Raw genomic sequence first — 20,284 nt, 5'->3', positions numbered from 1 at the left:
GAGCGATGGAGGAGGAGGGGCGGCAGGAAATATAAAGCGTTGCAGATGTGGAGGAGGCGAGCAAATGAAACGCGGCCAGATTCCGCAAAAACTACCTAATCGGGCACAAGAGCGGCCGGCCACGTGGGAAGGCCTGTCCAGTCAGTCCCATTGTCCTTCTCGTCCTCCTCCATCTCGTCCTCCCCGACCCTTTCGAATGTCCTCCTCTTAATCTCTCTGGCACCTCTCCGGATTTGCCGCATCTGTTCTTGTCTCTACAACCATTTCTTCCATGTTCCATCTCAGACGCAGCGACGCCCCGTCCCATCAGCCCGAAAAGCCCACTTCACGACCCCGAAGTCTCTCCAGCCGGACTCCATCCACATCCTCCACCACGTCTTCAGCCAATATCCCCCTCCTTCCTCGCCGTGCACCCTTTGCCCCTCTTCGGTCGACAAACGCCCCCCTTGCCGCTGACGATCAGATGTCCTCCTCCACCTCGTCTACGTTTCTAGATTACAACCCTACCGATAACTCTCAGGACAACGACCCTGCACGCTTTGGTATCGGGAGAGCCATCATTCCACGTACTCCCGTTGACAGTGTCAGCACCAATGCACCTCCATCCTCGAGGCGCAGGTCTATCCCAAATCAGTACGTACACTTGCTCGAGCAATAGCTTGTGTCGTAACACCCCTTCCTCCTTCAGAGCACAGAGCAGTACGACTGTGTCGCGACCGCCTCTGCTACAATCTCTACGTCCACTCCCTCGACGACCGAATCATTCGCCATCCGCTTCCAGCTCATCGTCCCGACGCGGCTCACTTCCCAACATCCTGCAACAGTCGACGGCTAAGGCCGCACCGTCGCAGCCTGTACCTTTGGTCCACAACGACAATGCTAACGTGCTCATGCCTCCTGACGACATCTACTCCAATCTCTCTACGTATACCTTCGGTGCCGCGCGATCACCTCAGCGACCCACAGACCAGTCGATCAGTCCCTTCACAGTAGCGGCTTCCAATAGTGGCGATCTTCATACCCCTCGGCAGTCTATTTCAGGCTCGAGCGGCACCACTCGTGCTCGGAATACACCCAAGATCAGTACTTTGGACGTGAAGGACGGAGCTTGGTCAGACGAGGACGAGGACGAGGACGAGGCAGCAAGACAGAACAGGGCCAAGATGCGTGCTATCGATGATGGTACCCGCAGACCTTCTCTCCCCACCAACGCATACTCCGGTCCCTCGGGATCGGCTTCGTCACCCCGCGCCGACACAGATTCGGAAGTAGAGCTGGATTCGGCCACTGCGTACGATGACGATGGCGAAGAGCTTGATACGGACGTGGAGTTTGACTATCGGAACCCCTCTCGTGAAGATATTTCTGATGCCGCCTCCCTGCACACCTTCGGCGGTGGTGACAAGTCCTACTACGCTCCGGGTCCTGCACGAGATGAGCGGTACAGCAGGCTGAGTTTCGCCCCCAGCTACATGTCGCAGGATCCGAGTGAGTACCAAGATGAAGACGAGGATATAGAGCACGTTGATGCCGGTGCGTCCTCGCCTGTCACCTTCGCTCGAGTGGACAGCGGCGGCGAGGAGGGCACGCCGAGCTCTTTCGGGTCCCATCCTCCATCTCGCCGTGGAAGCGTCCCATGGAACATTCCCGGTGCCCCAGGCACCACTCCTCGGGGCCGCGAAGACAGCGAAGCGACGATCCTGGCCGAACGCCGCATGAGCAGGAGTCTCGGCGACGAGCTTGGCCAGCACTCGCCCGCTGCGCTTCCTCATGTGCAGGCGACGAGTCAGCCCACCACCCTCGCGGACTGGCGCAATCTGGAGGCGCAGGTGCAGGCGCAGGAAGAGGCGTTTGTGCGGAATGAGCAGGACGAGCAGGTGCAGCTGGACGATAACATCACGACGGATCCGGTGGTGACGGACACGTACGAGGGCTTCAACCTCCAGTACATCCTTGGCGATGGCATTCGGCGATCGTGGTCGTCGGGCGCGCCTTCATACATCGCTGCAGGTGGACTAGACTCCCGCCGTCCTAGCACGTCCATTATCGCTCCGTGGGAATACCAGAACTCGATCTCGAGTGGACGTCGATCCAGCACGACGACGATGAGCGACGATGCCTTCACTTCGCAGCTGCGGAAGCTCGACAAAGGATATCTCAGGCGGCGCGAGGAGTGGAGCTTCCGGAAGGAGATGGCAGACGGCTCTGCCGTCAACGTTCTTCCGGCTCGCGCTGGTCGTCCAGCGATCCACGAGCTCTGGCGACATCAGTACGTGGGCAGGTTCAAGGTTGACAAGCAGTGGACAGAACGTACGCCATCAAGTCCTTCAGGATGTGCCTGATGCATTTATTGACGAGCTGTCCCCCTACAGATCCCTCGAAAGCACCCACGCAGCGCATCAATGTCCGCCATATCGCCGACCCGTTCTCGCGCGGGAACACGAAGGGCGGTCCGCACTCCATCATCCACAGGCATTCCCGGGCGATCGCGTTCAGTATCTTCCGCAAGTACGGCTTGTTCGGACGCGCGCACAAGCCTGGTGGGACGTCGTTCCATGTACACACGAGCGGGACGATCCTGCTTGCAACGATGGACGTGCAGGCCCATTTCACGAGCACTCGAACGACCAGCCAGCTGAATGCTCATGGCCTCCTTACCGAAGGGCAGCCTAGACCTGCCGATCGTGAGTCGGGCGGCCGTGATCGGTCGAAGGATAAGGAGCGGGACAAGGCGAAGGACAAGGGAAAGGCGAAGGACAAGGGCAAGATGGGTCAAAAGGGCGCGTCGGACACGTCCAGTCAGACTGCGAGCGTCGGTAGCGTTACTTCGAGCAACGCGACGCACGCGTCGACAGTGACGGCTACCAGCAGGATCGTGGAAGAAGACAGTCCGATGGGGAGGCGGCCGTATACAGCTTCTCCGCCTTCTGTCCCGACCTCCCCTACCATCGTGCCATCGTCTGCCGCTTCTACGAGCTACTCGACCTCTACTACTACAATTTCCGCTGAACCTTCTCCCGCGCCCACCCTCGATGTGTCGATGTTCTCTCGTGATCGGCTTCCGTCATCCATTACACGGAATGGTCGTGACGAAGACGGCATGGATCTTGATGACGAGACTCGCCATCCGCGAACATCCCATGCGGAGGCCTTTGCCACCCTGGACTCGGGGAGTATCGAGTATCTCCGCGGACGGTCTGACCATCACGTCGAGCACGAGCATTCAGGTGGTGGTGGGATGCTTGAGAGGATTGCGCGGCGCATACGGGGGAACAACGTCCGGGCCGGTGCGAAGACTGCCGGTCCGTCACCCGATGCAGCCTTCACCCCTACGTTACCGCCTTGGGTTACCCTCGCACCTCGCTCGAAGCAAGAAGAGCGCGAGCGCGTTATCCAGAATCTCAACGACTCGTTCAAGGACGTTGGCCTACTGCCGACCTTCCGACCTAATCGCGCCGAACGCAGTAAGGGCAAGCAGCCGATGAAGAACCAAGCAGGCGTCAACGTATTCGAGGAGGTCCCTGTGGATGCCCTCCACATGCTGCTCCCGCTCTGGCCCTGCAACACAGATGAATCGTCTACCGTCGCTAACGAGGACAGCGCCAAATACATACTTCCCGTCGAGGAGCGCCAGTACCTCATCGTCTATTACGTGCCCTTCGACGAGCGCAAGAACAAGAAAAAGAAGGGTGACGCGAACAAGAAACGCTCTCGGGCCGACTCTCTGGCGACATCTACGGCCGTTGCGCCGAAGACGAAGGGGATTCCGAAGTCCTCGTTCCGTGTGTGCGCTCGCCTGGTCTCCTATCAAGACTTCCTCGGAACTGGTGTTCGTTTGCCGAGCGAAGGTTTGGCGATAACGGGCCCCATGACGGAAGCTATGGCAGCCCTTCCTCCCGCCTCAATTCGTGAGCAGCACCCTGGTGACGTCGTCATCGGGGTGTGCTCTGGGAAAGAGAAGGAAATTGAATTTCTTCCGGAGGGTCTTGCCTCCGTTGGTCTTGCCACAGCGATAGTGGAGAACCAGCCGCCACAGCCCCCGTCGCCCGTGCATGAAGAGGAGATGATGGACGAATTTGACCCGACATACACGCTCACGCCCATTGGACGCGCCGCGGTCGAGATGGCTTGGCTAGGTTGCCTTGCGATCACGTTCTCGGACGTTCCTCCCCCGGCGATGAAGTCATGAACGCGACGCATGCACGCCACGACGGACTTTCCCACATGGTGTATCATAATCAATTTTCCCCGTCGGACGGTGTACATTTTCCCCGGGGCTCAGAGCGGCGCTTGCCGCTCGTGTTGCTACCGCACAAGACAACCTACTCCCATGTAACCATGCCCATCTGGTCCCGTATGCATATGCTTCAACTATACTCCGAGTACCGATATTTACTGTTCACGATTATTCCCGTCCCCCTCCCCCTCTGCTCACCGCTTCGCAATATCGTGATCGATTTCGATACCCACCATGGCTTGGCTGCTACCAACACCATCTGTATACATCTGTTCTCTTTTTGGTCGCATGCGTGCATGGATTACCTCGGTGTCTCTCATAACGCAGTAACGCAGCAATGATTACCTTTGTGCCCATTTCCTCAGACTAGATTCTGTATGATATTCGCATCGTCCCCAGTTTCTCTATGCCAGCGCAAATTCTCCGAACCCCGCGCGACCGTGAGTGGAGCGGGCGTGAGACAGGTAAGTCGTGTTGCTCCGATCGGTTGCGGCGTCTCGAGTACATACCGTGAGGTTGACGAATACAGGATGCAGTCCAATATGCCGCGATCCTCGGTACCGCAAGCCTTCGCACTCCATCTTTCCGACGACGACTTGCAGAAAGTAGCCAGCAACATCAGGTAGCAACACCATTATCTTATTTGATTGACGGTTGGCCAGGGTATCGGACCGCATGCCCGTAAGGGTTCTGATTAGCACCGCTACTATCTCCCCGACGACATCTCATATGGGAAGCTTCAGCGGCGGGTTGGCCTTAACAGTCCGCCAGTCTGATTGGCTCGAGCAGCTCTCTACGCATTCTAGGTCGTATGCTAGTATTTGCATCTAGCAGTGATTCATGCTATGATGGCTCCACAGTGTTACATCCTCCGGACCTCCTCTGCTCTAGCCGAATTCTCATGGGGCTCTCCTATGCAGAATCGAAATACAGGGGAGCGCGATGGGTCGCACCTCGCATGCGGAGACAGGTCAGTGTGGCGTCGGTGTTTACGTTTCAAATGCCTTAATCCTCATGCAATGACAGTCTTAATGAGCAATTGAACTCGCCGACTGACGTCGATTCTGGCTCCTTGACGCTTCCTTTTTTCATTGAACATCACCCGACCGGACAGCGGTTCTGCGCGCCCACGCTTCGCTCTCAGGGGGCGTTTCTGCGCACCGATCACCGCTTCGGCGCCCTCGATAGACGATGCCTATACGATCTTGGCGTGTTAACTTTAGACCACACAGCCGATCTTCGCGCGAAGACTCCTGCTCATCCCAGTGCCGACTGACTCTGGTATCAGGTCGAATGTCGCGAGGCTATTCGCGTGCCACTGGTAGGACTTCCGCAGTCGTAGATAGACGGGAGGTAAGCATATAAAAGCCTAAGATGCATCACAAGAACGACTTGGCGCACCCACCCGGTCCTCCCTATCTAGACCTTCACGGCGAGAACGCGCTGCTAACCACCGCCATGCATTGGATCCAGCTCGCTTCTTCTCTCACTGTTGTTCTGATTTTCTTCGCCTTCCTAGGTGAAGCCGCCGAGTGCACAAACCCAGCAGTCAGGAAGGAGTGGCGTACATTGTCCACCATCGAGAAGGCTGCCTGGATTGCCGCCGTCAAGGTTGGCCTTTCTCTAGCATATATACCTCTCTTCAATTCTTAACCACGTTCGATTATAGTGTCTAGCATCGCTTCCTCACGATCCCAATCTCGCACCAATCGTCAACAGAACGATCTCCAATATCCCCCCTATCAATAATTCGAGCAGTTACTGGGACGACCTCGTTTACATTCACATGGACCTTAATACTCGGGCAAGTTTCCGAATCGTTTGTCTCATCTTCTTTCTATTGACATCCGCTCCATAGATCCATAGCACAGGTCTCTTCTTCCCGTGGCATCGCTGGTATGTAGCGGTGATCGAAAGCGCCATGAAGTCTAAGTGCGGCTATGCCGGCACCGCTCCATACTGGAACTGGTCTCTTGGTTAGACATCTCCCCATTGCCAACAAGTTGGCGAGAGCTGACTGCCCTGTCCGTAGATTCCGCCGATGTAAAGAACAGCCCTCTCTTCCTAGACTCTGACCCTATCAGCGGCCTGGGTGGCTGGGGCGACCCGGCTAAGGACATTCAAGTCCAGGATGGTGCATTCCGTGACCTGCAGCTCGCCTACCCTGTGTCACACACCCTCCGGCGCAACTTTACCCTGCGACCGTACATCGCACTAGCGGACAATCCAACCATCCTTGACCCCACCCTAGAAGCCAACGTGTCGTTCACCCCCGCAGAGGTGCAGAAGATGGTGCACTGGACTCCAGGCGACTTCCCTGGCATGCAGTTCTACATGGAGCGGCCGGAGGGCCCGCATGGAAACGTGCATGAAATTCTGGGAGGGTATGCGCCGATGTCACATTTAGTGTTGAACGTCCGCTGATTCATACCGGGCGTCTTTTGGATACCAGTGACTTGGGTGGCTACTGCCCGGCGGACGCATACCCCGACTGCGAGCCCCAGCCCACTTTCTCTGCCAACGGTACGTCGCTTCTGCTCACAAAGTGAAGCATGTGCGTGAACTTATTCGGTCGTGCAGAGCCGATCTTCCAAATGCACCACGCGGTGAGCATATACAGTCCGTTCAGCTTCCTAATAACAAAGACTCTCATATCGCTCTTTGTGTCAGATGGTCGACAAGGTCTGGTATGACTGGCAGCATGCCAACCCACAGAACTTCTGGGCGTACCACGGTGGTTCTGTGCAGAACATCACATCCCTACAGGCGTTAAGCGAATATCCCAATGGCATGCCGCCCTATCTCTCGGTCCGTCGTCCTCCCAGTCGGCTGCTCCCCCCGTAGCGCCTTCCTATCGCCTTTACTGATAACTGTGGTTCTTGCAGCTGAACTCCAAGATCCCGGCTGATGGCATGTTCGACGAAGTGACGATCTACGATGTCATGAACACGACCGGCGGTTACCTTTGCTACGTCTACGAGTAGTATCTTCATCCAGATCTCTGTGAGTATGTTTCCGTGAGACGGCGCAGACCGTGGTTGTAAATGCCACCCTTAGAGGACTTACGCGCGCTCCCTTCGAACGCATCGTTATGCAACCCAGTAATATTGATGTCGTAGCACCTTGACTTAACGTCATGACATAACGTCCTGTGTATCATCGCTGATACATTCGTTACAAGTCTATGGCGCTCCTGAGGAGCGGTACTAACGCCGTGGTTACGCTGCATCTACACCACATAGCGTCAAATCGTCCGCGAATACACCGGAAAACATTAATTTGGACTGTTGCAAAGCCCGACCACCTGTTGAACTGCAAAAGCTTGAATTCACCGAAGGACGGGAGCTCCCATTCGCGCCGTCGTGCTCAATGGCGTGTCCGAGCCAACCAATCGTCGGTACGTCCGAGTCGCGCAATAACGCTCCTCTTACGTTCTCCGTGCAGTCTTGGAACAATTTGATGTCGGCACCAGTTGCATTCTCGTTCCATGGACGAGGCTATCCTGTCATCGCCATTTAGTCAGATAGCTGGTCATGGTGGCATGTCCTCGAGGATTACTGTCACTCTACCCTTGCTCGTTACCTTTGAGTGTAGCGCCCAAGTTGGTGGATGCAGTGAACTTAGCTTGAGACCGGGCCACCGTGACCTCGCAGAGAGGCGCATTGTCCGACAGGACGGAACGGCTGGCAGGGAAGGGCCACGTCTATTGGGTCGGTGAACCATACGACGGCGCGACAAGCGAGTAGGCGCGTCCCGCCAGTATTTCGGAGGGAGTAAATAATCATAACCCTGGCAGTCAAAATCACCGGATCCTGTCGAGGCGAGTATGAATGATACTGCGCTGGCCTTCTATGTAGACAGCGAACCGCCACATCGCGAAAGAGGCGACCGTACCACAGGAACGGAACCCCTCTGGGCCTTCTCACTCCATGCGACGTCGATGCCCGCGACGCAGCTGACCTCTCGCACTGGACGTGAGGAGCTCTCTCACGATGAACCTTCCACACGGAGGGGTTCGTTACTACGCCGGACTGTCTTCCTCTGTGCTTAAAATGTAGGCGGGGAAAGTGAGATGTTTGAGACGCAACCGTGAGGTCGGCAACTTGAATGTAGCGGATGCAGTACTGGAGCTCGCCACGGCCGGGGATTGAAGGGGGGTACCTTCAACCCCTTCCGCTTCTTCGTTCTTGCGTTCGATGTCTCTGACAGGTCATCGCAATCGTGAGGCTGAATTATCCGAAGGAAGACGGTGAAACCAGACTGTCGCCCCTAAGGGTTCGCTCCCGCTATAAGCCAACCAAGGTGGAGTTAGGAGGACGCGAGTTAGTATCATCTGCCGCGGATTGTACGGGTAAGGCCCTCAAGGTCAAATCGAACGACAACAGGTGAGCTTAAAGCATAATTATATACTTCTACATTACACCGGTGTGCATATGCCTCATCTCCAGGATGTTGAGATGCTTGGTACGCCATTGAGTTCACAGTATGTAACTACTGACGGCTGCGCACCTTGCATCGGTATATTGATGTCGTAAAATCGATGTAGTATACGTATGGATCGTACGACATTGAGCGCGCAGGGGCTATAATGAAGAAGGTTCAGGTTTCCCTTTTAGGGACTGGGGTGCGGTATCAGACTCCTCCGGCGGGAATAAGCGCCCAATGACACGATCGCAGTCGACCACGGCCCTGCATTCACCCACATCTGACTGGCAGCCAGACTCGTCCACGTCGTTCATAGTTCATCTGTCCCACAAAGTTCACTGTACAGAGGCGATATCAATGTGCTTACGGAGATTTCTGAGCGCCATCGATGTAAGCCACGAATCGCATACTTGCAGCTTCCATTAATCTCTATTTCAAGCTTTGAGCTCAGGGACTTCCTGAATTTCATGACTCGGACCTATGCGACAGCAACGGATCGTAACAGGCTACACTGCCCTCTGAGATGAACTCGCTATGCCCACAGGCAATAGCCCGCCGGAGCCAACCCAAATACAACATCTGGCTTAGATAAAAGCCCTGAGATGCCTTGCAAAAGTTGCTCGTGCGTCCATTCAGCCCTCATTGTCCCAAAGCTCACCGACCATCTCCCCTTTCCCACATATCGACATGCGTTGGATGCGTTTTGCTTCTTCCCTTCTTGCTGCTCTCAGCTTCTTCACCCTTGAGGCTGTAGCCTGGGCCGAATGCACAAAACCAGAAGTCAGGAAGGAATGGCGTACATTGTCCACCAGTGAGAAGGCTGCTTGGATCGCCGCCGTCAATGTCGGATTTTCACCACTCTCTACTACTGCCTTCGTTATGCTGATGCCCCCTTCGATCTCCAACATCAGTGTGTGTCCAAGTTCCCTCACGACCCCAAGCTCGCACCGATTGTCCCCAGGAACATCTCAGACATCCCACCTGTCAATGAGTCTAGCAGCTACTGGGACGACCTCACCTACATTCACATGGATCTGAACACCCGGGTAGGCATTAGATTTGCTCTTCTCTACTCTCGCTCTGACATCACTTTTGTAGATCCACTTCACGGGTTACTTCCTCCCATGGCACCGCTGGTATGTTGCAGTGGTCGAATCGGTCATGAAATCCAGATGTGGGTTTAAAGGAACCGTTCCGTACTGGGACTGGAGACTTGGTGAGACTTTCCTCTAGGAGCTCATGTCGGCCATTCCTCACTTCCCGTACCTCTGCACCCACAGACTACAAGGATGTGAAGACCAGTCCGCTCTTCACGGACCCGGACCCTATCAGCGGTTTCGGTACATGGGGCGACCCCGCCAAGGACTTCCAGGTCCAGGATGGCGGGTTCGCCACCATCGAGCACGCGTACCCCGTGCCGCACAGGCTCCGGCGCAACTACACCCTCCAGCCCTGGCTCCAGCTCACCCCCGAGCAAGACCCGACGATGACGGACGTCAACTGGGAGGGAAACGCGTCGTTCGTCCCGCAGCGGATCCAAGAGCTGGTGGACCACACCCCGGGCGACTTCCCCGGCTTCCAGATGCGCATGGAGGCCCAGGTCGGCCCGCACGCAAACGGGCACCAAATCGTCGGAGCGTGAGCGCAGATATGATCCGCCATCTTCGTGGCCCCGCGACCCGTCCCTGACATGACCGCTTTGCGAATGCTAGTGACATGGCCGGCTATTGTCCCTCGGACGCGTACCCGAACTGCCTGCCGGCGCCCACCTTCTCTGTGAACGGTACGCCGCCTCCGTTCCTCCATACGTAAGGGCTGCCGTTGACCTCGCCGCATATGTAACCCAGAGCCGCTGTTCCAGCTGCACCACGCGGTGAGCACAGTTAGGGTTCCGGGATGACACAACCCTAGCTGACGTCTTCGCATCGCGGCACGCACGCAGATGGTCGACAAGGTGTGGTACGAGTGGCAGCACGCCAACCCCGAGAAGAGCTTCTGGGCGTTCCACGGCGGCTCGATCCAGAATCAGACGTCCCTCGCCGCAGCGAACGAGTATCCGAACGGCATGCCGCCCTGGATCTCGGTATGACTCCATGTCTGCTTCTGGTTTCGCTCCCGCAGAGGGTACTGAGTTCGGTCGTCCATTGCAGCTCACTACAAAGATCCAGGCAGACGGCCTGTTCCCCGAAGTTACGATCGCCGACGTCATGAACACGACGGGGGGATATCTCTGCTATGTCTATGAGTAGAGCTAAGTCCGGCGTTGAGCCGAGACAGCAAGGAATGTAGTCTCTTCCATCTTTTTTCCATCAAGGTCCTGTATAGTTGAATGCCTCATATGATGCTCCAGCGCATCAGAAACGCTAACCTGTCGAAGGCTGTATTAAATTCGTTAGAGCGAGCTCATGTACTACTACTATTATAACACAAGTGCACAGCAACGGGATACGTTCACAGGACAGCTGAAGACTAGACCTAACTAGGCTACCGCGAAGCATAATGGCTAAGTTTAAGGTTGACAGCACGGGCACCAAGTGTAATCTGAACAACCTGATACATGCTATACTTAGTGTAACATAGACACAACATCCGACCTCACGCGACAACGCCGACACAACATCCAATCTCACACGGCAACGCCAGCATGCAGCGGCGCGCAGTAGACCCGTACATTATCTCGCCACTCCCGCATTGACACCACATCGAAGCAAACGATGACACACCACGAACCCCCTATCATCCCCACTCAGGCACGCACTCAGAGCCTGCCGTCTACCGCGCCGCCTTGTTCGTCAGCGCCCAGACGGTAAGCAACAGCAAGCACAGGCAGAACACCATCAGCCGCGCCTCCTCCCCCGCGGGGCTCCGCTCCACCAACAGCTCCCCTACGCCCTTCTGCGCCACGTCCGGGTGCCCGCTCGGCCGCAGGTCGCACACCCACCTCCTCACGCACATGCGCGGCCTGCCCACACCCACGCCCATGCCCATCCCCCGCCCCGCGATCGCCCCCAGCAGCCCCATCCGCGCCCCCAGCGCGGCGAGCCCGCCCGCGACGTCCGGCACGCACACCGCGCCGAGCCCCCACAGGCCCGCGTTAAACCTGCCCGCGGCGGCCGCGGCCCCGAGCGCGTTCTCGAGCAGCAGCAGCGGCGCCTCTGCGCCGAGCGCGCCCCCGACCGCTGCGAGCCACTCCGCGACGCCCGCGCCGACTCCCGCGCCGAAGTTCGTGCCCGCCCCTGCGTGCCGCTGCCATGGCCAGAGCGCGGCGCAGCGCTGGTGGACCGCGAGGCAGACGGGGATGCCGTGCACGTCCGACGTGAGCTCGAACGTGCCCTGCTCGAGCGGCGCGGGGGGCTGGTCTGCGTACACGCTGGAGAGGGCGGCGGGGGCGTTGTTGATGTTGTTGCTAGGAGCGCCGTGCGCGGGGATGAAGGCGATGGAGAAGGACTTGAGGCGCGGGTTCGCGAGCGCGATGCGGGAGGCGCCTACGTGCATGGGTTCTTCGCCGGCCATGCGGACGAGGGAGAGCGACAGGGTGCGGAGGCGGGGGAGCCCGCGGAGCGAGTTTGCGAACGCATCCTGAACGCGGAACAACTTGAACACGCCGCACGCACACACACTGATCACACGCATATGCTCACCAGGAAGAACGACGGCCGGTTGGTGCACGTGATGTCTAGGTCGAGGAGGTGTGGGCACGACGCAACGATGGTGCGGAATATCCCGTTGCTGTCGTACCCGCCCTGAATGGCGAACGTCACCTTCATCGACGTGAGGGCGTGCAGGCCTTGCAGAACGCGGGAGATGACGAGCGGCGTCAAGTCGCGGAGGTGCATCGCGTGCGGGAAGCATAGCCGCTGCAGCGTCTTGGAGAGCGGATTGTGAGCAACGGCCGACTGGTCCTGGTTGGGATTGGGTATTGCTGCCGGAGCCTGTGCGAAATTTGGTGGGGCAGCTGGGTCTGATTGGTGGGACCGGTCGACGAGCATGCGCAGCAGATTGAAGGTACCGCTGAATTCTTTGAGGTTGGGCAATGCATCGGGAGATAGCGCGGATAGGTCCACCTGGTTAGAGCTAGGACGGCCAAGCAGGTGTAGACTCTCGAGTGCCGGGTGGCGCTCGAGAAAATCTACAAAGTCCCGATTCGCATGCCCTGGCGTGGTCGTATTACAAACGGCTGCGCCGAATGCCAGATGTCGGAGCTTCGGCCAAGTTGCGGTGTACAGCCGGGCGGCATCGGAAGGTTCAGACGTATTCCCTATGATTCTGAGAGACTCAAGGTCCGGACAGCGGAGAGTGAGCATGTCCCAGAGACGTCTGAAGACGGGCTCGCTCTCTGATTCTGGATCAGCGAGGCCGAGAACGTGGAGTTGATACTTGTCGGCATCGGACTGACCTCTGGACGGCAAATGTAGTGAGTGCGCATAGAAGCCGTCTTTGAGCGTGAGCGAAAATCCGCTCAAATCGGAAAATTGCAGCAGCTGTAGTAATATGTTAGCGGTGAATGGACATGACAACGAGACGGGGTCGAAACACTGCGATTCAACATCATAGTATAGTTAATTAGGGGTAATTAGAATGCGCGGTTACGGGCAATTCTGGGACGATTCTGAAGGCCGAACTTAAAGGCCATTTGTCCTCATAATCGCGAATTTGGCACAATCCTACAGAATCACAGGATCCTCGGGAGGGGCTTCTGCCCTCCATAAATGCGATTGTGCTGTCCGCGATTCTACCTCCCCCAGAGTCCTCCCTAGAATCATGACCACGATCGTCCGCAGTAATTTCCTCCGATGTGGGGTGGTCAGAGTGCCAAAGTTTCAACACGATTCAGAGATTCAGGATAGCTCGCGAGATTGCTCTAGAATCGCGCGCTCTGAACACCCCTAGTATTTGGTGGCGCCCATTTGCTGGATGATGTCATAGACGACTTACCGAGCTCGTTGGACGAGGCAGGAAGCACCCGAATGTGGTCCCAACATGCCGAAGCCGCGGACATCTGCGGAAGAGAAAACTAACGTTAGCTTCTGCACTAACGAGTGCGCGGACTGCGAATAATACGCTCGCGCCTCGCTACCGCCCACGAGCCACAGGGGCGTACCCTCGCAACACGGAGGTTTACATCGCGCGATCTCATCTCACTCGGGCAGGTCCAGGCACCCAAAGCGACACGAACGCGACAGACACTGCAGCTGACGGCACTCACCTCCCGCGAAGCTCAGACCACATGCGGTCGTCAGGCAACATGTCCTCCCCGTCCCACTCAAAGCGCGCGAGCGCGTCCAGGTGGCGCGCGACCTTCATCACCGCGCGCGAGACGACCCCCGCGCTGTCCCAGGCCCGCATGCGGCCGCGCAGACGCGCAGGGTCGTCCTCCGGGAAGACGGCGAGCCGCCGGATGTGTCGGGCGACGGCGGGGCAGCGCACGAGCATGGCGAGCGTGCGCTCGCACTGCTCGGCGCCGCGCAGCTCGACGTCGGCGTAGAGCGCGGGGACGACTTTCGCGTAGGTGGCTGAGGACTGCAGAGGGCAAGAGCAAGAGCGGGGCTCCGGTCAGCTGGTGAGGGGTGGGGCCGACGCGCGGAGGCGCAGGGGACGCGGTCGCACGACCGGGGACGTACGACTAGGCTGAGCTGCAGGACGTCGGAGCCTGAGCTGAGATAGCTCGCGACTTCCAGGAGGATCTCCGCGGGCAGTCGGTCGAGCGTCAGTGGCGTGTCCATGTCTTGCAAAGTTCGTGTGCTAGTGCGTCGCGCGTATGTTGTGTGATCCAGTTCGTTCGTCCGCAGCGGAAGTCGGCGTTGAGGTGGGTCGTGTAGCGATACGAAGCGGTGGGGTGAGCGATGTGAGTGGTGGGGTAAAGCAAGCGAGAGCGCGCGGTGGAGGAGGGTGTGCGGGTGATGGGAAGAGCGAAGGAGAGACGGACGGAAGCGGGAAGAAGGGGGAGGTATATGAGAGCAGGGCGCCTGGGCTTGTTTGCTCGAGCCACTGCTGTGATTCATGTTCCGGCAGTCCGACCGCGCGCAGCCGGCGTCTTCCCAGCCCCTGCGATGGCCTCTCTGCCGCCGGCTGCGACTCGGACGTCCAGGGAGTCGTCCGCGCCGGATGGGGCTCGCCCGCTACATAAGTATTCCAGCAGCCAGCCACGCCCCCCCGCTCTGCGCTCGCTGAGTGCGCGGGCCCACTCCGCTCGCCCTTCGCGCGCTCCCACACACACGCTCCCGGCCTGCGCCCATTTCCCAACCTAATCGCCTTCTGTCATCACAGATCGAAAGATCGAACGCCGCTGCCGTCCCAAACGGTCACCCCAAACCGACCCGCCGGCTGCAGCGATCACGTCTTCGCGCCGCATATCGCATACCGCGCATCAGCGCTCCCGGCCGCCGACCCGGCCACGCATCGAGACGTTCGTGTCGTACGAGCCTTCGACGCTCCCCCATTCGAGGCAGGGGCTGCTTCTTTCCAGAGCGATGCTTCTGCCTGTCGTTGCCCATCACCCCAGTCGCCACATTGCCACGTCGCACTCGCGCGAGCCCAGAGCCGCGCGCGCTCTCTCTCTCTCTCTCATACATACATGCAAGAATACAAGACGTCTTCTCCGCTTCTCGATCAGGACAGCCCCCGCGTCTGCACTATACCCCGCACCACGCCCCCGCGTCCCGCGCTCAATACCTGCAGGGTCAAAACCCCGACCGATCACATTAAATCGCGCGTAAGCACCATTGACAGCGCGTCGCCAGTATGATCGCGTGATCGAGAGGGGATCGGGAGCGAGTGCGATTGTGACGAGAGACGAGGGCGCGGGCAGCGAGGAAGGTGTCCGTGGGTGAATCACGACCTGACAGACGGTCAGCGTACGTCCGCACGCGCATGCAACACGATCCGCGCAACCAGAATAGGACCGAAAAGAAAGAACGACGCACATCTTGTAGTGGACCTCGGTCTCCTCCCCGTCCTCGACCTGGTACGCGATCGTGATGTCCAGGTCGCGGTTGTTCCGCGCGTTCGGCGCGCACGACAGCCGCCCCGTAATCTTCTCCCCCGCGGACACGGTCAGCGTGTTCGGCGTGTAGAACACCGTCTGTCTGCGGGCGCAAATGGCGATCGCATCGCGTTATGTCAGCCCCTTCATCCTCGGAGGCGACGAAATGCGTCGGGACGTTAGGTAGGGAAGCACTCACTTCCAGTGCGTGTACTTCGCGTGCGGCCCGGTCGAGAACTTGACCTTCGTGTGCGTGCAGTCGAACAGGATGTCGAACCACGCCAGGAAGGCGTGGACGTCTAGACCCCGCGTAGCCGAACGTCAGTACGTCCAAGGCATGATCGACGCGGAGGTAAGGACCGGCGACACATACAGTCGTTCCGGGTGGCGGTTAATGAGAAAGGTTGAGTGAAGGTCAGCTCCTCCTTCTTGACCGTCCTCAGGTCTATGTGCTGCATCGCCCGGCGCCGCAAGCGGAGGAATAGAGAATCCATGCTTTAGCTGACGTGGAAGCGGCGCCGCACCACTGAAGATAGACGCACCTTGATCAGACAGGGATCAGTGACGACCGCTTTGAGCTCTACTGTGTCCACCAGGGGCTCGCGCAGCGCGATCTCCTTGATGCACGAGTAGTCGAACCCGTAAACATTGTCCCAGACTGCGCGCCGTGCGGCCACAAAATAAAAGATCAGCGACGTGTCGTAGAACAAGCATACGCAGTCCGCGATGGGGGGAGAAGGAACGCACAGTTGATCTTCTCCTCTTTGTACTCCGAATCCTCGATCGCGGCAATATAGAGCGTGGCGACGTCAGGGAAGATGAGTCCTCCGGGCTTGAGGTACTTGTCGCGCGCGAGAAGGACGGTGTCGAGCATGGACTCGTACAGGAGGAAGTAGCCCATCCATTCCGAGATGATTATGTCAAATTGGTCGAAGGGGAGCTGGACTTCCTCGAGCTTGCCCTTCACGAGGGTGATTTCTGGATGGAAATGACGTCAGATCCCACGTGTCCGAAGTGTAGTCACGCGGCGATGGATTCGTAGCACGCGCGGACACGAAAAGAGCAAATCCGAGATGAAGAGAACGCGCGAGGCGGACACATTGGGCTGGCACGCGAGACTACAAGCTCGCAGCCGCATTGCGTGATAATTGGGGGGAAATGCCACAGAGATGACACGCACTGTCTTTAAAGCCATTTGCCTCGATGATTTTGACGGCTTGGTCAATGATGTTGGACATATCAACCTATTGATAAGGCCATCATGAGGATCAGCTGCGCAGCGAGGCAGTGAAGGAAGCACGTACACCAACGACGTGCTTCGCGCCAGCCTTGGCCGCGAACATGCTCAAGATGCCGGTGCCGCAACCGACGTCGAGGACGGTCTTGTCCTTGAACAAATGGGGGTTCTGGATGATGGCGTTGCGGTACGAGCCCGTACGGACAGTGTCCTTCAACATCTCTTCGTGGATACCTGGAATTTTGCGAATGCCGGATAACGTGTCAGACACTGGTGGTGACAAACTGAGAAGGAGTGCTCACCGAAGTGAGCGTACGAGTCCGCATAGCTTAGGCAAACGCGACGTGAACATGATGAACAGAACGCCTCACGAGACACAGACGTACTAGTCTCGGGAGGTCATGCCATCAGGATTGGCGGGATCCTGCTGCATAGGCTCGGGGTTGGAAGAGGGTCCCGCGCTGGACATGATTGTTGGGTTTTGTGTAGAGGGTTTGGGAGCTGGGAGGGTATGCTACACTTTTCTTCGATATCCTATAGACACAGGTATTGTAGAGTATAGAGGGGACCGAGAACTAGAACAAGCACTGGAGAACCGACGAGCCCAATGAAGCTGAGGTGTGGCGGAGGAGAAAAACGAAAGATCGAGGCAAAACAGAGAGCCGATACGAAATAAGCGCGTGGGCGAGAAAGAGCGACAAAAATCGACGGTTCGATCGCCCATTGATAAGATCTAGATCTTAGATTGTTTTGTCGGGAGTCGGGTCACAGAGGGTCACATCCCGCCTCCCTCTGGCTTGTGACGCCTAGCCTCGGACACAGCCACGTTCCCAACACTGCCCCGGAGGAGCGCAGTCGTGGCAAGAGCCGCAGCGCATCTGCCTTCGTGGGGAACCCTCCACGTCCTTCCGGCGTTCTCCACCTTCGGCCGCAGCCGCAGGCGGATTACAAAACATAATCCAGGCTGCTCTTGGGGCCGCCCCTCCACTCCACTGCGCACTACATAAACTGCCCTTTGTCTGGCCTCGCGATGATTGTTGACCCAACGCCCTCATATCCTTCCATGGTACGTATTTTACACTTCTCGGATGGCCTTAAGCTGACTGGAGATGGCCCGTTCTGCAGTCGAACTACGACGAGCATACTCAGCAGCCGCCCTCATATGATGTAGCAGTGAACGGCGGTCGCGATAGTGAGTCTCTAACCCTTCCATTTCTATCTATTACGTCTCATCTCCCGCCTCCCTTCCTCCTAGTTTCAGGACCGTTTCTGTCAGGAGGTCAAGCACACGCGAAGGATGTCAAGGTTCCCAGCCTTCCCAATCCCGGCGCTGGCTACCCCGTAGCGGGTGCCCCACCTCCACAATCAGCCGCGCAGCCCGCGACGGTCGTGTACAACTACGTAAACCCGCTGACGGGCGAGCGTATTGTCTCCCTGCTCCCCCCCGACCATCCGCAGATGATCTGCTTACAGCAGGGCGGGCACGTCACCACCTCCAAGTTCGGCTTCCTCGGTAAGCGTTTCTCCTTCAGCCCTCGGGTACTGGCCCCCGTAGGGGTGTCACCGCATTCCTTATATGACAGAGGAGGCTGATGATAGCTATAAACTTCAGGTATTCTCGCTGCTATCTTATGGTTCCCACTTGGAGTCGGCCTCTGCCTGCTTGACCGGAAGGTGTACTGCAGGCGATGCGGCGTCATTCTTGATGACGGCATGTGTTGAGGTACTCGCCGCAGCTTCATACATGATATTCACGTGACTCCTGCAATATTTGCGACACGGACTTTCCTTATTGTTTTTTTTCATGCAGTGTACCATCTCGGAGTAGCATCAATCCTTGTCATCATCCCTTAAATGTATCATACGTGACCCTGCCATCAAGCGGAATGTAGCGTCGCCTCGTCTTCCTCACCAGAAGACTACGAAAACGTAAGGACCTACATACAGCACTCACGTTGGCTGCACTCCTAATGCTCGTAAACTTCATATTGATCCCCTCACCGTCATTGGTTAGGTACAGTATCGCAATTAAGTGGGCAACTCTTCGTTGCGTTGCCGATGGCGCTGATGTAACAGAAACTGCCGTGGCCCCAAGGATCTCACAGCGTGATTGCAAGGCAACTATCCTGTGACACAGCGGGACCTCTGCTGGTTCCCGTCATCAACACACCTTATGATACTGCAATCTTCACTTCTCCCTAAGCCCGTTCGACAGGACGAATCGATAGGTCAAGCTGACATAGCGCACTGACGCCTACAAGGGTGGACCGCCATGCAGAATTCTACACCACAAGGGGCTGGTGCTCCGTCCCTCGGCCAATCCGCCACACATCTGCCCCCTGTTCGCAAATTACCTGGTCAGGTCAGCCTCGGTAATAAGTCATCGGCCAACGAACCTTCTGGTTGTTCGTCCGCGTATTTTTCATCCGACGTGTGAACCACTCCAACGACGTCTGTCCAGTCTCGAAGATCGCCCGCAGGTGCCCTGGGACATTCTCAACCGCACGCCCAATCACGGCGCTCTGTTCACCAAGAGCACGGAGCTGCACGGAGTTGCCTGGACGCGTGAAGTAGACCACCGACCACCGCGTGTGGCGGGCCTGTTCCCCTGGAGGCGGCCTGTTGCGACATCGTCAGCGGGTTATAGGGTGGCGAAGTGGGGCCATCGAAGAGACTCACACGACACGATGGAGGTTCGACTTGAGCAGACCCCCACTGAAGATCGTCAACGCGTCTCCGATGTTGCAGATCGCATGCCCCGCTATCGGTTTCACGTACTGCCACTTGTCTGTCCCCGGCACCATCACCTGCAGACCACCGAGTCTGTTGTGCAGGAATGACTGTCGGCGGTCACTCAATGTTAGCTGTCATCCGTCGCCACTTTGGCACCACACTCACGAGAGAGCCAAAGTCAGTGTGGGCCATCAGCGCCGCCTTCGCCTCGTCCGTTCCTCCAGGCCGCGGCGGGCTCTTGATCACCCGAGCCTCGCTTCCGCTCAACTCATTCAACTTGTGCTTCGACGCTAGCGTGCCCTCGGGCAGTCCCAGCAGTTCGTCGAATACCTCCAGGAGCGTATCGAGCACCCTGACCGATTTCTTGACAAACGGCACGACGGCGGAGTCCATGCGGGCGTTCACGGTGGAGGGATATGTCCGTCGGGCGACGGCAGGCCAGGCGAAAGCGTCGTTTTTAGCGATGTTGATGAACTCGACAGAGTCCGGTGACCCATTCTCGTCCGTCACCGTTGCGCCGGACGCCTTGTATCTGTCCCCCGCCAGTCAGTAGCTGGTATACGTAGTATGGTCTCGTGGCACTGACCCGAAAGAGAAGCCGTCGTCGCCTTGTTCGAACTCCATCTTCTCCTGGAACGGCAGGTCCATCGTCTCGGCGCCCATGTCGAAC

General features: G+C 57.7%; 7 protein-coding genes across 7 annotated transcripts in view; 4 read left to right on the top strand and 3 right to left on the bottom strand.

The window, feature by feature from the left end:
- The first annotated feature begins 336 nt into the window (after nucleotides 1–336).
- On the top strand, nucleotides 337–4,662 carry DICSQDRAFT_152601 (uncharacterized protein). Its single transcript, XM_007361960.1, has 3 exons — nucleotides 337–633; nucleotides 689–2,310; nucleotides 2,373–4,662. Exons 1-3 carry the CDS (start codon nucleotides 464–466, stop codon nucleotides 4,187–4,189), a joined length of 3,609 nt encoding a protein of 1,202 aa, XP_007362022.1. The 5' UTR covers nucleotides 337–463; the 3' UTR covers nucleotides 4,190–4,662.
- Nucleotides 4,663–5,695: 1,033 nt separating this feature from the next.
- Nucleotides 5,696–7,221, top strand: DICSQDRAFT_51081 (Di-copper centre-containing protein; the record flags this gene model as incomplete). Its single annotated transcript, XM_007361959.1, has 8 exons — nucleotides 5,696–5,848; nucleotides 5,907–6,056; nucleotides 6,096–6,213; nucleotides 6,270–6,621; nucleotides 6,690–6,760; nucleotides 6,818–6,843; nucleotides 6,908–7,045; nucleotides 7,123–7,221. 8 exons carry the CDS (start codon nucleotides 5,696–5,698, stop codon nucleotides 7,219–7,221), a joined length of 1,107 nt encoding a protein of 368 aa, XP_007362021.1.
- A 2,128-nt stretch (nucleotides 7,222–9,349) lies between these two features.
- DICSQDRAFT_166418 (Di-copper centre-containing protein) lies at nucleotides 9,350–10,911 on the top strand (the record flags this gene model as incomplete). The annotated part of the gene is made up of 8 exons (XM_007361958.1): nucleotides 9,350–9,505; nucleotides 9,574–9,708; nucleotides 9,761–9,878; nucleotides 9,943–10,300; nucleotides 10,375–10,445; nucleotides 10,510–10,535; nucleotides 10,605–10,745; nucleotides 10,813–10,911. The coding sequence occupies 8 exons, from the start codon at nucleotides 9,350–9,352 to the stop codon at nucleotides 10,909–10,911; spliced, it is 1,104 nt and encodes a 367-aa protein (XP_007362020.1).
- Nucleotides 10,912–11,434: 523 nt separating this feature from the next.
- On the bottom strand, nucleotides 11,435–14,552 carry DICSQDRAFT_99172 (uncharacterized protein; the record flags this gene model as incomplete). Its single annotated transcript, XM_007361957.1, has 7 exons — nucleotides 14,284–14,552; nucleotides 13,869–14,182; nucleotides 13,598–13,661; nucleotides 13,059–13,143; nucleotides 12,304–12,998; nucleotides 11,853–12,241; nucleotides 11,435–11,624 (listed from the first exon to the last, which is right to left on the bottom strand). Exons 1-7 carry the CDS (start codon nucleotides 14,383–14,385, stop codon nucleotides 11,435–11,437), a joined length of 1,839 nt encoding a protein of 612 aa, XP_007362019.1. The 5' UTR covers nucleotides 14,386–14,552.
- A 594-nt stretch (nucleotides 14,553–15,146) lies between these two features.
- Nucleotides 15,147–17,517, bottom strand: DICSQDRAFT_132985 (S-adenosyl-L-methionine-dependent methyltransferase). Its single transcript, XM_007361956.1, has 10 exons — nucleotides 17,268–17,517; nucleotides 17,184–17,209; nucleotides 16,949–17,115; nucleotides 16,825–16,888; nucleotides 16,392–16,622; nucleotides 16,187–16,302; nucleotides 16,018–16,096; nucleotides 15,844–15,943; nucleotides 15,586–15,747; nucleotides 15,147–15,500 (listed from the first exon to the last, which is right to left on the bottom strand). The coding sequence occupies exons 1-10, from the start codon at nucleotides 17,348–17,350 to the stop codon at nucleotides 15,494–15,496; spliced, it is 1,035 nt and encodes a 344-aa protein (XP_007362018.1). The 5' UTR covers nucleotides 17,351–17,517; the 3' UTR covers nucleotides 15,147–15,493.
- A 735-nt stretch (nucleotides 17,518–18,252) lies between these two features.
- Nucleotides 18,253–18,603, top strand: DICSQDRAFT_50469 (uncharacterized protein; the record flags this gene model as incomplete). The annotated part of the gene is made up of 2 exons (XM_007361955.1): nucleotides 18,253–18,394; nucleotides 18,494–18,603. Coding segments are annotated over 2 exons (252 nt in total), but the record flags the coding sequence as incomplete, so codon positions are not given.
- A 560-nt stretch (nucleotides 18,604–19,163) lies between these two features.
- The window catches only part of DICSQDRAFT_144035 (Clavaminate synthase-like protein), a gene marked incomplete at both ends in the record, with an annotated part of 1,461 nt that continues 340 nt past the window's right edge, over nucleotides 19,164–20,284 (bottom strand). The window contains 4 exons of the mRNA XM_007361954.1: nucleotides 19,164–19,220; nucleotides 19,278–19,500; nucleotides 19,561–19,721; nucleotides 19,780–20,146. Coding sequence (XP_007362016.1) covers nucleotides 19,164–19,220; nucleotides 19,278–19,500; nucleotides 19,561–19,721; nucleotides 19,780–20,146 — 808 coding nt within the window. The remainder of the gene's footprint in view (nucleotides 19,221–19,277; nucleotides 19,501–19,560; nucleotides 19,722–19,779; nucleotides 20,147–20,284) is intronic.

The sequence above is a fragment of the Dichomitus squalens genome (genome assembly GCF_000275845.1).
Source record: "Dichomitus squalens LYAD-421 SS1 unplaced genomic scaffold DICSQscaffold_3, whole genome shotgun sequence".
NCBI lineage: Eukaryota > Fungi > Basidiomycota > Agaricomycetes > Polyporales > Polyporaceae > Dichomitus > Dichomitus squalens.
This window is presented reverse-complemented; position numbering and strand designations above follow the sequence as displayed.

What these genes read in the sequence shown, in the direction of transcription:
- DICSQDRAFT_152601 (XM_007361960.1), top strand. Translation starts at nt 464, where the DNA reads ATGTCCTCCTCCACCTCGTCTACGTTTCTAGATTACAACCCTACCGAT. An exon ending in CGCAGGTCTATCCCAAATCA is followed by an intron (nt 634 to 688) that starts GTACGTACACTT and finishes TTCCTCCTTCAG; the next exon opens with AGCACAGAGCAGTACGACTG. An exon ending in TGACAAGCAGTGGACAGAAC is followed by an intron (nt 2,311 to 2,372) that starts GTACGCCATCAA and finishes GTCCCCCTACAG; the next exon opens with ATCCCTCGAAAGCACCCACG.
- DICSQDRAFT_132985 (XM_007361956.1), bottom strand. Translation starts at nt 17,350, where the DNA reads ATGTCCAGCGCGGGACCCTCTTCCAACCCCGAGCCTATGCAGCAGGAT. An exon ending in GGACTCGTACGCTCACTTCG is followed by an intron (nt 17,116 to 17,183) that starts GTGAGCACTCCT and finishes GCAAAATTCCAG; the next exon opens with GTATCCACGAAGAGATGTTG. An exon ending in GCGAAGTACACGCACTGGAA is followed by an intron (nt 15,748 to 15,843) that starts GTGAGTGCTTCC and finishes TTGCGCCCGCAG; the next exon opens with ACAGACGGTGTTCTACACGC.